General features: G+C 40.8%; 2 protein-coding genes across 2 annotated transcripts in view; one reads left to right on the forward strand and one right to left on the reverse strand.

The window, feature by feature from the left end:
• The window catches only part of fam81b (family with sequence similarity 81 member B), a 10,746-nt gene extending 8,996 nt beyond the window's left edge, over positions 1 to 1,750 (reverse strand). The window contains exons 1-2 of the mRNA XM_008288866.1: positions 1,719 to 1,750; positions 940 to 1,147 (exon numbers count right to left, since the gene is read on the reverse strand). Of these exons, the coding sequence (XP_008287088.1) occupies positions 940 to 1,147; positions 1,719 to 1,750 (240 nt within the window). The remainder of the gene's footprint in view (positions 1 to 939; positions 1,148 to 1,718) is intronic.
• A 3,073-nt stretch (positions 1,751 to 4,823) lies between these two features.
• The window catches only part of mctp1a (multiple C2 domains, transmembrane 1a), a 145,020-nt gene continuing 133,911 nt past the window's right edge, over positions 4,824 to 15,932 (forward strand). The window contains exon 1 of the mRNA XM_008288604.1: positions 4,824 to 5,556. Coding sequence (XP_008286826.1) covers positions 5,026 to 5,556 — 531 coding nt within the window. The 5' untranslated portion in view covers positions 4,824 to 5,025. The remainder of the gene's footprint in view (positions 5,557 to 15,932) is intronic.

A 15,932-nucleotide genomic window follows, 5' to 3' on the forward strand; every position in this document is an offset into this window, starting at 1 on the left:
GCCATTTTAATGTTGTCAGAATAAACATGGAGGGTAAGCTAGATTGTGTCCTTTGCTGAGATGGCTACATGAATATTGGCACAAAATAATTCACCACCTTTGCATGAATGATCACTCTATAGGCTGTTCACATCTGTGCAATGACCTAACATCAAAGAGATTACCCTGAGGCCTGCCATGAGAGCAAACAGTGACTGTGTGATGTAGCTTTCATTTGATTTAGCCGAGTATTCACTTCACAACTTAGCTTACTACTTCTTCATGTGCAGAATTAATTAGCTGGTAGGCATTCGTGTGATATTTCAGATAATGATAGATTCTAATCATGTTAATGGTCCATTTGGTATGCACTAATGGATCTGTGTATTTCATTTAGATGCCCTGCTTCAATACAGCAGCTATCAGAGTGTGGCTCGATGTTCTGCTCAGTCGAAGACGAGTCCAAACACCCACTCATTTGTTTCGCCAGACAAATTTCCATACACTTTCCAGTAACTCTCGCTAGTTAGAATCTAAGCTTGATAGCATATATTTAACCATCTTGTGTGCATATCATTAGCTGTTTTTTTTTTCTTTTTTGCTTAAACAGACAAAATGTCAATGAGCTGCTGCTGATGAGGAGTCCTGAAGGCTTTATTCAGGCACTGCACCATTCTATCAGGTGTAATCAAATCAACTGGGAGTTTGTGGGCATGAGTCTGTGCCGGTGTGGGTGTGCTGCACATCAAACGAGACGAGGAGAGGAGAGGAGAAGAGCGTGTGCACAAGAAAAGGAGACAATCAACACAGATGGACAACTTCACCCACATAATAAGATGTGCAATATACTCGCTACAAAACAAGCGGGTCACATAGCTTCAGTACAAAAACTGCAGTGCAAAATAAAATGCGCATGTGACAGCACCCTTGTTAACCTTCACCATGTACCCATTTGTCTACCTGAATATCCACGCTGAGCTGTTGCACAATACGTGTGATGGTGAGTATGTGATTCTCCAGGAGCTTGCGGGAAACTGCCTCCACTTGGACAGAGCCACGGCCGGACTGCAGACCTGCTGCCACCTCCTCTTTGATCCTGAACGCCTGCTCCAGCAGCACAGCCAGTGTCCTATCCTGACTGCTCAAATGACCTTCCAAGACATCAGGCCTGAATCAGGAAATAAACACAAGCACGCTTTGAATCATAGCGTTTTAAAACCTCTTTATAGGTGATTTTGATCACTGAAAGGTGCAGGCTGCAAATCATGCAGAGTCATGTCAACATTTTCAAGCCTCGGAGGCACCAACACACATTCAAAAAAAATAAAAATAAAATCCTTTTACAGTATAATTCCACAAAGCATTCATTCACCCAGAGAAATAATGAAGACAGAATGAGATGATGTTGGTTTTCAAGCCCTTGGGTTATTGTCTCTGTGTCCCTGTGCAGGCTGCATCACCCTGCCTGATGCTATTGTGGATTAAGGATTAATTTTATCAATGTGATTCACAGCAGTGTTAGAAAGGTTCCCAACCTTATTTCCATCCCATCAGCTGGGGGGGAAATAGAACTTATCTATCTACTTCTACCCAGATTGATTTTAAAACTGAATTAGTGACCCACATGAACCAAGGAATGTGAAAAAAAACAACTAGATTATATACTGTAATAGTTTTGATGGCTGCAGTAAATAACAAAACAAAAAAAAAGATGAAATGCAGTAAGTCAATATAGTTACCTGGTGTGACTCGGATGGGGCTGCTGTGACATCCTTCTACAAAGAAACACATATTACATATATTGGTGTAGCAGCTTTCACTCAAATATGTCTAATCTGCTCTTAGCCTTATTGCTTTGTCAAACTTATTACTTACATATATTACTTAAACTGATGTGTCTAATCTGCTCTCTTAGCCTTACTGCTTTGTTCACTGTGCTATCATTCATTCACATTTGCATTTTTTTAAATTTGAAATGTTCCTCTGCAGGCATAATGAAACCCATATTGTACAGTATAATAGATTCCCTAGAATATTTTAAGCACTGATTTTCATTCCTCACATATCAGAATACTCACAGTTCTGTGCTTTCCTTCAGCCAGCTCTTGAGGTCATGTGTTTGTGTTGTCACTTAGTAACTGTGGTCTCCTTGAGTGGGGTGTGCCTGCTTTGCCAGCATGAACAGTAATGTGAGAGTGATGCATTGTTTATGTGGTCAGGCAGTTCAGCTCAGCAGAGAGAAATATTTGCCGACCAGAGTGTGAACATTGGTGTAACTCTGAGAAATGTAGCTGAGTAACTGAGCGCTGCACTTAGCAGCAATTCTCATGACAACAGTGATCAAAGCACATCTAGATGCGCTTTTGTCAAACGCAATTAAAATGTTACTGGTTACCGTCTGTCTTGAACTTCATTAGTGACTTGATAATGTTTAATAAAATGTTTCCTCAAAAATTGGATTTCATTTCCTGTCACCAAATATTGTATTTAACATTTCATTCCACTGGTGTTATAAACTACTAATCTTCCAGTACTGACAAAAGAGTTTAATTAATCCAGGGTTTGTTGCATTTGTCTAGTAAAGTACAATTGAGCCCTCTTTAATTAGTCTTACACGTCAGAAAACATCTATCTAGTAGAGCTTTAAATGCAGCTGTATGTGACCAATTCACTGCACAGATTACAAATGCACACTACTGACATTTTATTAACATTCTGAGTGAGTGAATCCATATTTACACTGATAGGAGGAAAAGCCATTTGCCATGGAACGGTTGAATCTACTCTGTCCGGCTGTACAAGGATGACAGAAGCTGTACCTGCACATAAAGTAAAGGTACAAGCATTGGTTTAAACCTTATACCCATTTGAAACATTTCAAAGTTTAACAGCAGAATTTTTCAAAAACTACTCTGTAGCTATTTGAGTGAAGCACTAAAACGTTGAATTACTTCAGTGGCTAATGAACTGTCCTGTCTTGTGGCTGAAACAGGCTTTAAAACAGATTATGTGATTATTTGAAGCAGGCACAGACAATACCGGCCAAATAATTAAAGACATCAACTCAGCATCCAATCCACAATGTAAGTATTTTTATGATGTGGCACTGTAGCTATCGAACAAACATATCTCTGATTGTGACGACGAAGATTATGGACCGATCATGTTTAATTTAACCAGACCCGCCTCTGCATTATCATATAGCATGAGTCAAGTCCCGTAGTAGCACTGATTTACATGCACTTGCATTCAGTAAAAGAACACAAGCGTCTGTGTGTCTGCTGTCTGTGTGCAGGTGTGTGCAGCCACATTCTGGATTAGTCTCTTATCAACAGGACAGGCTGCCCATTGCAGACTCATCAGTTTTCCACACTAGCCTAACAGAAAGCTTATGGCAGCAGAAAGGAACTGTTTGGCTCACATTCTCACATCTCCATTTACTTAACTGAAAGTGCAGTTGAGGGCAGTTAGTTTGGCCTACTGGTTGTAATTAAAGCATTTCATTTTGAAGGATCAATGAGCTACCGAGCAAAGAGATCCCACGCCACAACAAAACGTGTTATTTGCTTCTCATTCCATGTTGGACACACATCCAGACGGCTCACAGGTGCCTCTAGAGAAAAATAAAAAACAAGGTTGCAGAGGTTATATGCACGCCTCTGTAGAAGTTAGTGGTGCTATAAATCATCACACGCCACTGATGGCTGATTACAATTTTCTCATTATTAATGGGTCAAGGCAAACCGCCCCCAACTGAAAGCATCATCAACAGCACTTATACCGGCATCATCACTCCTACAAGTGATGCCAAGGTCGCATCACATGAACCGATGCCCATCCAAGCAGCGCACGAGGCTTTGGATATTCACTTCCTCCCAAACGGTTTAGTCTAATGACGTTCATCCAGGCATAACATTCTCTCTCTTTTGTATTTTACTTGTGCAGGTTCGGAGATAAAAGGTCATTCTGTGACCTCTTGTGTGTGCGTACGTGTGCAGACGGAAAGATGTACTCATTCTCACTGCCTCTGTTTGTGTTTATGTGAAAATGGGCACAGTGTTAACCGAGGGGACAGAACAGGCCAGCGCTGAAACAAGGACCAGAGGGGAAGACGTAATGAGTTATTATACACATCGCAGCAGCAATAGCAGCACAGTAACTAAACAGAGAAGAGGCTGCTCGGTGCTGCCTGCACGCTGCTGCACGTGGGTGATAACATTCTCTGAAGCCTGACCTATTTGGTGGGAAGAACGCATCTAGACATGGCTACAAATGCAGGAACATGCACATGGCACAAAAGAGAACATGACTATGAAACATCTGAGGTGTCAGACTGCCCATCAGCTCTGGGGTGACCAAGGTCAGTGTTTTGAAAAAGAATTTAAAAAAAAAAAAAGGTGTAAATCACTGTGCACATATCACACACGCACACATGTCAAACTACAAAGAGATAAACAAAGATGAGGGTGACAGGGAAGCCACAACTGAATCATAAACATCTCCGCTGGGCACTGTGGGCTTGTGTTACGCAATCACCAGCATACAGATTATCCAGTCAAGTGACATGGTTGGCCAGAGGGAGGCGCGGTGCATCCTTCGTCCTTCATTTGAATATCACAATTAATGGGCAAGTTTACCTAACCCCTAGTAGAACACAGTGCACAGAACAGGACTTCAAAGACAGTCAAGCGCAGCATTTTGCAAACATATTTTGGCTTTTTATTTTTTTATTTTGTTTTTGCAGAAGTCATTCAATGAGCTCCAACTTTGCCTCTGAAGTGAGATGAATCTTCAGCAGATGAGGACATTTCTTGCCGTCTAACCACGGTGCTGCAGAGCATGATCAAAACTGACAGAGCTGTCTGGGTAGACGTTCTACAAGGTTCGTTGAGAGACTGACACCCCCTTCATCATCGCACCGTGCGTCTCGTTCTTGGCGCTCTGAACTGATCATCAGTGAAGTGCACCCGAGCTGCAGCAGCCCAACTGTGACATCCCTCCACTGCACAGAGTGAGCTCAGGCTGGCTGGCTGCTGCACAGGCACCATGGAGCAAAAATCACCCAAAGAGGACAGCACGGCCAAGGGACAGGAGTCTCTGTCCTACCAGCGGAGGATGTGGAAGAATTTCCAAGTGAAAACCAAGCCATGGCTCAGTCCTAAACTGGGGTCGGAGCGTCGCGGTGCCGGGGGCGCGGAGGGTAACAAAAAGGAGTCGGGGTTGTGGATGTTTAAGAGGAAAAAGAAACAACTGGACCGGGTGTTTTCGTCGTCTCAGCCGAACCTATGCTCTACGCCGGCACCTTTTGAAGGAGATAAGTCTCTTGGAGGCGACGCGGTCCCCGGCACCAGCAGCGACGGAAAGCCTCTGCTACAGACCCTTGGAGCAGCTTCTGGCTCCACGGGGAGCAAACCGGAGCTGACGGGGCACGGAAGCCCCAAACTGCCCGTATCCCAGCTGATCATGTACCAGCAGAAGAGCTCCTCTCTCGGCTCGGCGTGCTTCGAGAAGCTGGTGGTGGACCCGGCCGCGGGGCTCGGAGAGGAGGAGCAGCTGCGTAAAAACGCAAGTGATTCTGTGAGTAAAGAGTCGTGTAGTAGCACACGCATCTAGCAGGTCACCCATTACTACCAAGTAAGGTTATTGCAAAGGTTAAAATCCTCAAGGAAGCGGGCCGGACTTCATCGCACTGGAAATTAAATGAAGGAGACAAGTTTCATGACGCTGCGTCGCCGTCTCTGCTCCTATCATGTGATGCGCTCATTGATTTTCCGGTCCACTGATTTCTTTACTCTGTCCTGTAGCATGCACGACTGTATTGGCAAGATCAGTACAAGCAGTGCCAGTGCAGACCTATGTGATCATCAGCAACAGCTTACACCACAAACTGCTGATAATCATGTCACCATCCCTACCATCCCATGGTACACATCCTGGCTGATTATTTCAATTAAAGAATCCCTGAATGGATTTCTGCACAGGTTACACACGCCCTGATTGCTTTAACAGCCTCCTATTGGCGGCTCACATTCTTTTCTTCCAATATAAAGACTGTCCCTTAGCTTCACAGTCCATCTGTCACAGTGTCCTTGGCTGTGTGCAGACTGTGCAGCAGACCCACGTATGCTCAGGGGTTCATAAAGCATTTTCTTTTCATGAAAAGCAGCCAGATGGCAAACAGTCATCACCAAAAGTCGCCACTAATATCAGAGACTGATGGCTGATATTTCCCACACCATTCAACGTGCTGAGTCAGGGTGCCCCAGGAGAAACAGTATCAGAGGGACATGTCAGCTCGTGTAGACCAGTTGTGAAGGCAACAGACAAGAGTGATAATTAAAATAAAAAATAATAAAAAAAAGTAGTCTTGAATGTCATCTCTGGACTTGTGCCTCGTTGCCTGCTTGTGGTCCAGTTCACCACCTACAGCAGGTCACTTCAGACAGGCTGTTCGGATATTTAATAGCATGGGAATAACACCGAAGACATAGTGTGTGTGAAGTGCATTCAGTTTCAGGGGCAGCAGTTATTGCTATAAGCGTTTCATCTCAGCACTTTTGAAGTGGTCCAGACCTGCTTCTGAGCATCATCCAGATCGCTGTCAAAAAGTGATTTAAGCATTTTAAGTACACTTCTGCCCCTGCCGGAGCTGGCGAAAGATCTCTTACCCATTAATTCTCTACGGAAAGTGCAGCGTACTCAGCTGAAGAGGCAAAAGAAAGCAAGCGTAGTGATTTCATTGAGATTGATCTTACAACTTCATCATAACACTGTGCAGTTACATAATATGCAGAGATCTTAGGTTGCCAAATAAAGTTTTAGCATTCAGCCTCGAGTTACCTTCTGTTGTTGCCATGCTTACCCAAGCTTCTGCGGGTCATTTGTTAGACTTTGTTCATGCCTAGAAAAGGAGAGAGCAGTTGTAAACACTCAATGTGGCGTCATCGTCTCAGGTTATAGTACAGTGATATAGTCATTTGTTGTTAGCTGGACTGTATACATATACAATTACAAGTATAAAGTGCACAGTATGATCTCAGTCTAATATGTAATGAGGTTAGGGCAAGGAGAAATGAGAAGAGGGGGCATTACATAATGAGTGATGAGAGGAAATAAAGGTGATGAAGATGGGTTAAAGTTAATAAGAAATGATGATGGGATGAGATGAGATAAGATGAGAGACGATGTGAAGAGTGCAAAGGCTGGAATAAGGTGGAGGGAGAACAGATGAGATGAGATTAGACATTGTTTATTAGTACCTAGGGCAAAAAGAAGTCAAATTAGGACTCAGCATCACAAAAATACAGGAAAAATAATCTAGCTAACAATTTATTTGTTCACGTTTTGGTGCATGCACACTGATTTCATATACAGAATTTGCAAGTGCATAGATGATGCACTCTAACCCAACAAGGATTACAACTTAAATCATGCACTTTTATACATAAACCCAAGCATTAGGTGAGTGCATACAACTTCCCAATACTAAAATGAGACCACGTAAAGATTTAAGCCATATTATAAATTAAATAAGAGGCTATGGAACACCCAAAAAGCTATTTTATGGTTTGATCTGTAAAATGAGTGATGGGGATTGGTGCCAAGCTGTGGAAGTAATTTCATTATTGACTCAACACAGGAAAAAAAAAAACCTGCTAAGTTTTGCTGCTTTCAATGCAGATTAGATTTTAGTACGCGTGTATTTCTATATGTGTGCAAAGGCTACGATAAAACATGGGAAAGCACCAGCTGAAACAGAAAATTATTAGAGCCATTTTCCAGATATTACGTTTCAGTCCCTTTTTGTACGCGCCATATTTCATGTGTCAAAATGACTTATGAATCTGAAGACAGAGAATGAGCTCACGTTATATCCTGACTTTTTTTTAGGCTGTTTTTCACCCTGAGAAGAGTTAGTATGAATACTATATTTGTCATTTTAACTGTACATTTCTCATTTTGCAAGATTTATTTCTTACTCTTTTGTTCCACATCTAGACGAATAGGTTTCAGTGGATCAGAAGGTTTCAATATTTTTTTTTCATACATGCGTGTTTGTACTGAAGCCGAGTGAGCCAATATTGTCTAATTTAAGTCTGCTGTCACTCTTGTTATCTTCACTTTATGTATACAGCACTGATGGATCACGTTGTTTCTAGTGCTTGCATCACGTTCTTGGCTTTACTCTCTTCCTCTCCTTCATAGAGATATTGTTCAGTGTTCCTTTACTGTTATGATCAGCTCTTTAGCCTTCACTCTCAGGCACAGTAACCTTGCTACCTGCTAGAAGCCGGACATATATCAAGTACATACTCATAATACTAACTGTGGCAGCTTCATTTTCAGATATGCTTTACTCTGCTTTAACATTGCTACAAAAATAATTGAAAATACAGATTATGAGTTCCTGTTACCCATTACACAGACATTTATCGTATCTATTATGAACTCATGTGACTTAAATAGCAATTTAATGAGCATCTATATCTTGCCACTCCTACCTAACATGCTTGCTGTTACACATTTTTTCCTTTTTTTTTTGACTCCTCTTCATTAATATTTATGTTCCCTCTGGCTATTTGTCTTCCTTAAGGCTATTGCAGTTCAACTGCAAAACAAGGTATATAGTTTCATTCTGATTCAATCACTTTGCTAGCAGCTGTACAATGGGTTAAAATATCTTCTGTAATAGCATCTGAAGTAGAGAGAGAGAGTAGAGATAATTAAAAAATAAACCCACAAAAAAACAAACGTACTTCTTCTAATGCACAACATGGATACAAATGAACCCACATTCATTTTTTCCATTGTTATTTCATGCACGTGTTTCTTTGTTGTATGTTTAACATTAAAGTTTTATATTACTTAATATTTAAAGTATTCATAATATATCTTGCTTTTGATATTTAAAACTCTTATTTTTCCTTTCTCACTTTATAAAACAACACGGTTTTTGTATTTCTACATCAGTTTTACACACATGGGCCGAAAATTATCTACATGTGTTCACAATAGAATTTGACAGGAACGTTATATTTACATTTCACAACTCAACATGGCTGAACTTGCAAATCGTTTGCCTCTTAGCATAATTGCCTAAGTCATTTTTTGGTCAAATTGAGATATTTGCCTAACTTTACTCTCCTATCACTTCTGCATCATCCTGTCTTTCTACCTATGTCATTGGCCAATCACATCTGGTTGAATGCACTGTTAAAAAATCAATAATAAATACCAATGTCATTTCTAAAAATTGTGTTTTTTCTCGTTTCCCAAAAACATGAAAATATGACTTAGGCAAGTATGCTATGAGGCTAACGAAATGTGATTCCCCTGCCTGTTAACCAGCCGCCACTGTGCCTATCTAATGATTTCGTACCATTACCACAGCTAACTACATACATATACCTTAGCTAAATGTATTTGCCATGGCCTAGTCTACGCCATAACCTCATAGAAAATCCAGAAACTACCGCACCTGTGGAAACATCCAGGTCAGACGAGTTCAGAGGTGAAAGAAGTTAGCATGCTAGCGGCTAAGCTAGCACCGCGAGCTAGCTAACTTCCTCCGACCAACAGCTGTAACTGCCAACAGACTTCCGGACACGCTGAGGTGTCAAAGTGAACAGCTCACAGCGTTACTCGGCGCTTTTATACACAGGGTGGAAAGCGTTGTGAGTGTGTTTTAGTTTATAATAATACATGCAGTTTAGAAAGTTAGGATGTTTGCTGTGTTCCCAGTCCTTTCAGCACCTCTTCTGCGTCATTTTCATCAAATTCATCAACGAACCGTGTTTCACACAGAAAGCCCTGATAGCCCACGTGCCCACGTCCCCCGAGAAATACTGTGGAAGTGCTGTAATAAATAAACCAGTAATGGTTCAGCACAGGTGAGTCAAGCTTTAGTGTTACATTCACTAATAACATCTGTGCCTTTTTTGCTTTTGCAAGTGGTGGAAAGTAACTAAGTACATTTACTCAACTGCTGTACTCAAGTACAATTTTGAGATACTTGTGCTGTACTTGAGTACTTTAGTGGAAGTACTGTGCTAAAGTACAGTTTTTTCAATACTCGTACGTTACTTGAGTATCTCCACTTTATGCAACTTTATCCCTATTCAGGACTTTTGGGGTCTTTTGCACCTCAGGCCATTTAGTTTAGGTGAAAGGTATTGTTTTTTTTTATTTTTAAATATAAAAAGAGCGACATTTGTCATACATTTGGAACTAAAAATAGGTCAACTTATCAGAAAATTTGTTGAACATAGTATAAAAGTCTATAATAAATACCAACAAATGTTTTGCACATATTCTTTCTTGGGGTCCAGTTAACCCTGGAAGACCTTCTACCTCTACGTCTGACTGCATCAGTTGCTTTTGAAATGAACACAATTAATAATACAGCAAGTTTTTAAGATACAACAGTGTTAAATATTAAACTAGTGGTTTCCAACCTTCTTGGCTTCTGGTGTCTCACAAAAAGCAGTGTGTAGTTTCACATGTCTCTGAGTTGTTAACAGCTCCACCAAGTAGGGATTCTATCCTCTAAACTTCTGACATGTTTTTTTTTTTAATCAGTAAATTGAAATGGCCCAGTGTGTCACCCAAATCCAAAGGTTAGGCTAAGAGTTCAAAAATCTTAAATCAGATTTGTGTATGAGAGCTTAGTCTTTTGTTTTGTCCTCCCACATTAATCGTCTCATGAGCCCTCAGATTTGGATCTGGAGTCCATGTTTATGAAACTCGCACTAGCTCCACCTGCAGCAGCAGCAGCAGTCATAGTATGGTACTTAGCATTAATAATCTAATGTTGTCATTATAATAAATCAGCCAGAGAGATCAAACTAATAGTTTTACTTTAATACTACTACAAAACTACATTTTGCTGCTAATATTTATGCCCTTTCACTTAAGGATGATGTTTCATGCAGGACTTTTCTTCTGAAAGGACTAATATTACATTTCTTGGTTGATACTTAGACGTAAGTAATGGATGTAAATACTTCTTTCACCTTTGGCTTTTACAGTGATTTGTACTTTAGACTCAGCTCCTTGAGTCTGCTTTCTTTTGTCTCGTTACTTGAAGTGTCGCTGTCCATGGTGTTGAGTTTCACATGTAACAGGAAAGCCAGTGTATTGTCTGGTAGCATCTCAAGTCAAACTGGGAGTCTACTTAAAGTAGGATTAAACAGATGCCATAAGCGTTGGTCACCTTCCCTAATCATCTCCTGTCTTTGTAACTTTTGTCCATATGTTAACGTCAGTTGTTAACAATGTCATGACTTTGCTTCTGAGTGTGTCTACTACTTTTCATTGCTTTTAATTTGCAAGATATGAAGAAGAAAGCTGTCCTTGAAAGAAAACAATGTACTAAAGAGAACAAATCTCAGTCTGTTTATTCTGTGTACTCTGAGACTCAGTATCCAAATCCCAGTTATCAGTCATGCCTCCACGTCTTTCCTTCTTTCTTTCTTCTGCTCAGCTCATATGGAGTACTTTAAAATATTTAACACTTACCAACCAGGGAAGTAGGTTTTTGTGTCACAGAGACTATCCACTCAAAGCGTAATGCTAAATATATCCAATGTAAAAGATGTGTGGGGGGTATTTCCATTCATGTAATGTCACAGAAAAGGTGAATTGTAATGTTTGAAGGGAATACACCTGTTTTCTGATGAACATGGCTAGGACTAAAAACTGAGTTAGTAAATATATTTATTGCTTAAAAGTTTTCAAATGCTGCCATGTCTGAATACATAAGGGTTTGCTCATTTGTAATCAATTTACTCTTTGTGGAAAAATAAATTGCGTATCTTCAGTGCCCTGAAATGTTGACAAGTTTTACAAGTTGTGTTAAGAAGTGAGTCATGTAATCTTTGTATCTCTCTAAACATTCCTCATCCTGCTGATTCATTCAGCTGCTATCGCTCCATTAAGTTTTATCGGTTTGTTGACTAAAAAAAAAAAAAAAAACTAAATCTTGAAAACTAATCTTGTTGCACGTCAGATACTGTAACTTATTAGTTTTTGTTCTCATTTGCTAATGCAGTGACTGTGAAATGAGCTATGTTTGGATGTCCTGTGGGAATTAATGTCTTTCTTGTGGCTGTTTTGTTTTTGAACGGTGTTTTGAGAACAGCATCACGGGCACTGGGAAACAGCCCGCGGTCGCAATCTGGAAGTGTCTTGACGGCAGCTTAAATTAGGATTCATTACAGCCCGGAGGACCCTCAGTTGTAACAGACACTGACACATGATTGATGCTGACCCTGAAGATGTCTGGGCATCTTAGAATAAGAAAAAAAAGAAAAGAAGAAGAAGCATTTTCACATTGACGAAAGTATGACTGACAGCATCTGGGGATGTTGATGGGTTTTAACTCTCCACTTTGTGATTGATTGTCTCGTGGTGCCAGGAGTAGGTCAGTTTGTCAGCCATGAAAATCACTGAATGACCTGGAGTAGCGAATTTGATTGGTTACCTGTAGTCAAATAAAATTGTGAGCAGCAAATTAAGATTTAATTTTAGTTAGAGCCTGGGGCGTGGTGGCTGAGTTGTGTTTTCTGGAGGCCTGGGAGCTAAGGCTTATATTGTTTGATACCTTTCAGTTTTGTCTGTTTTTTATTGAGGGATGCAAGAATTTTTAACTTGATGATCAAAAGCTTTTACTGTCCACTTGTGTGAATGTGAATAACTATGCTCTATTGGTTGGTTGTGCTGTGAACTAGTGCACTGACATCATAGTGTCTCCTTGTTTTTTTGTTATTATAGGTCAGAAAAGAGGAGTAAACGGCACAATCTTATTACAATTTTAAGTTATTAATCTGTTTTTGTGCATTTGGACATTTCATATCTTATCTAAGGGGGCTGCAAAGTGGAGCAGTGGTTAGCACCGTTGCCTCACAGCAAGAAGGTCGCTGGTTCCAGTCCCAGTGAGGACACCCGGGATCTTTCTGTGTGGAGTTTTTATGTTCTCCCGTGCAGCGTGGGTTCTCTCCGGCTTCTCCAGCTTCCTCCCACAAATCCAAAAACATGTTGAGGTTAATAGGTGATTCTAAATTGTCCGTACGTTTGAATGTGAGTGTGCTTGGTTGTCTGTCTCTAAGTGTAGCCCTGTGATAGACTGGTGACCTGTCCAGGGTATCCCCTGCCTTCGTCCTGAGTCAGCTGGGATAGGCTCCAGCCCCCCATGACCCTAATGAGGATTAAGCGGTGTATAGATAATGGATGGATGGATATCTTATCTAATTTTTTTCTGTTGTCCTTGTGTCTCCCTTATCCTTTGTCATGTATTCAAAATACTGGAAGAACTTCAACATTATCAGAAACACATCGTGTAAATGCAGGCGTTAAAAATAGAGAAGTTGAATTAGGTTGAATTCAGCCAGGTTGTTCAAGGTACCTTGTCTGAAGTGTTCCTGCAGCAAGGTCACAAGGAGTTTTCGTCACTTTGTGCCCACAGTGATCAAAAAAAAAATAAAAAAATTAGGTCTCTTCCTTTCAACACTCCTCCACCATGTCCTTGAGGGATAACCTTACCTTCATTGTCTCCTGATCTGTCTCACATCTCCCCTCCTCTGATCCCAGTGTTAGTCTCTCTGATAACAGCAGTCTTCCCTTACAAGAGCTTTCTGAGGACAAATCCAAACCATATCTTTGCCAGTCAGAAGAACAGTCTGTGTACTGCAAGATGGGAACTCTGCACTGTGACATTGTGTTGCCCTCCAGCGTTGTTCTCTGCAGTCTCCGCCAGTCCCGATCACACGGTCTCTCACATACACTTAAACACACGCACATACAATCAAGGTATATACAGGCATGCACACCCATACACAGACTAGAAGGAGCCCAGTGTACTATTATAAGCAAGGTTAAGCATGACACTGCTAAATGAATCAGGGGTGCTGATGTGCCTTTGTGAATGGCAGCATTACACAGAGAGAGAGAGAGAGAGAGAGAAAAGGTGAGCGATGTGGCTGTGTTATTCTCAAAATAAACTCCTACTTCACTCTCTAAATACAGTAACGCACGCTGTATATTAACAAAAGCCAAAAGCAGTGGCAGACATGATTGCCAGGCATGGTAATGAAAGAGCAGGTGGAGATGGGTCAGACTGTAAATCAATAGATGAAGCCAGGGAATTAGCTTTGTAACTCTTAATGCTATCCTCCCACACAGATTAATCATCACTGAGCCGACTCAGACCAAAACAGCGGCTCAGCGCAGGAAGGGGAAGTGTGAGAAGGGAGGGTGGTCGAATTACGGATGGCATCCCACTGTATGCGATATTTACTGAATGTCAGGGAAAGTTTTGCTGTTATTGAGTGACAGCATCAGTTGACCTACATCATAGTTTGTGTGTTTTGGAGCTACTGTGTCTGCTGATTATTGTGTTTTTCTCTAACCTTCCTTACTCTCTTGAAATCTGTAAGCAACTGTGCCCTGACTGCTTTTATAAGTGGGTTGGATGCACAAGATTAAAGCAAGGACAGACCCAGGCAGACAGACAACAATAATATGGCACAGGTGGGCTGCGGTCATTCTTTCCGGACAAAACAACACATGGTGACTAAAAGCTGTGGTATTTTTTTTTTTTTTGTCCATGTCTCTCATGCTAATTCAAATATAGATCATTTGCAACTCAATGAAGGCCCCACTTCCTCAGTGGTGAGTAGATATTGAATATTTGCAAATGAGCCTCTCTGTAGCATAGATTAAGCTGTCCCAGTAGTCGCCATCCAGTCATAAGTGTTCCTGCAGTCCATTAAGATCAATATGGGATCTGGGCTGGGAGCTGGATGTACTGAATATTAAGAGGGCATGTGTGCATGTCATTTGAGAGCTGATTGTGCTCTTAATGTTTGGTGTGTCCCTGTACCTTATTAAAAAAAAGTCCACGTTGTTAAATATGAATGCGGCCCATTGCTCCTAAAACCACTCAAGAATTTCAAATGAGCTGATTAACTTATTGTTGCTCTTTGTTCAGTATTGTTTCTATATATGAGGTAATTATTGTACGTATTCTGTAGGGCCGAGATTGTACAGACGGTGCCACCTTTTGATCTGTTTCTTGGATTAATTATGTCAGAACGAAATGTGAAAATTAATTTTTTGGCAAAACACTGTTAGTAGTCTGCTTTCACTATTTCCCAAGTTATTGTCGATCGATGAGGCCTTACAGTAACAACATGGAACCAGCACAGGGCAGAATCTTCCATTTTTATCAAGTAGTAAGTAGATCTGCTGCCTTTGAACTCCAGGGAATGTTTTTATGTGTCTATTGGGTTTCCTGGGAAGCCATTGTAATCATCTGAAAAGGCACCGTATTGATCCAGAGAGAGAATGAGGACAACAGAGGCACAGGCTGAAAGAGAGTTGGTGCTGAAGTATTTGCAAGCGGAAAGTATTTATTTACATCCACCTCACCTTATTCAGTGATTTGTACCCAGTGTTTGGTCATTTTTGTAGCAGAAGAAAATGAACCGAAGCTGCTACAGGACTGATATGGAGTTGAAATTGTCGGTCAGTTTTTACTGCCGTTTCACGACCTGTGGAAGTCTGGTTACTAGTGCTGTATCATGACAGATGATCACATGAAGAGTTGGCTGTACAAGTTTGAGTTTTCTTGGCGTTTCAACATGCATTTGCTTATGTGTAAGCTGTCTAGTATCAAACTCACTAACACTTCATATATGGTCGATGTTTGTTTATTGGACGAATGGAAAAGGGACTGAATTACCTACGTGGTATGCTTCTTTCTCTTTTTATTTTTGTTTTTTTGCTCTAATTATGTGATTTGGTAATCTGTGAGTCAGAGGTTACATCAAAAACTGTGTAATTAAGATTACATGTGTGTCTACTCATATCTTTAGCTACTGAATAGCTTCACCATTCTGTGTTTGTGTGTTTTGTCTCAGAGCGGTTGGTTTAGTTCTGTCGGTAAACTGTGATTT

Source organism: Stegastes partitus, unplaced genomic scaffold (genome assembly GCF_000690725.1).
Source record: "Stegastes partitus isolate 25-593 unplaced genomic scaffold, Stegastes_partitus-1.0.2 Scaffold13, whole genome shotgun sequence".
NCBI classification, from domain to species: domain Eukaryota; kingdom Metazoa; phylum Chordata; class Actinopteri; family Pomacentridae; genus Stegastes; species Stegastes partitus.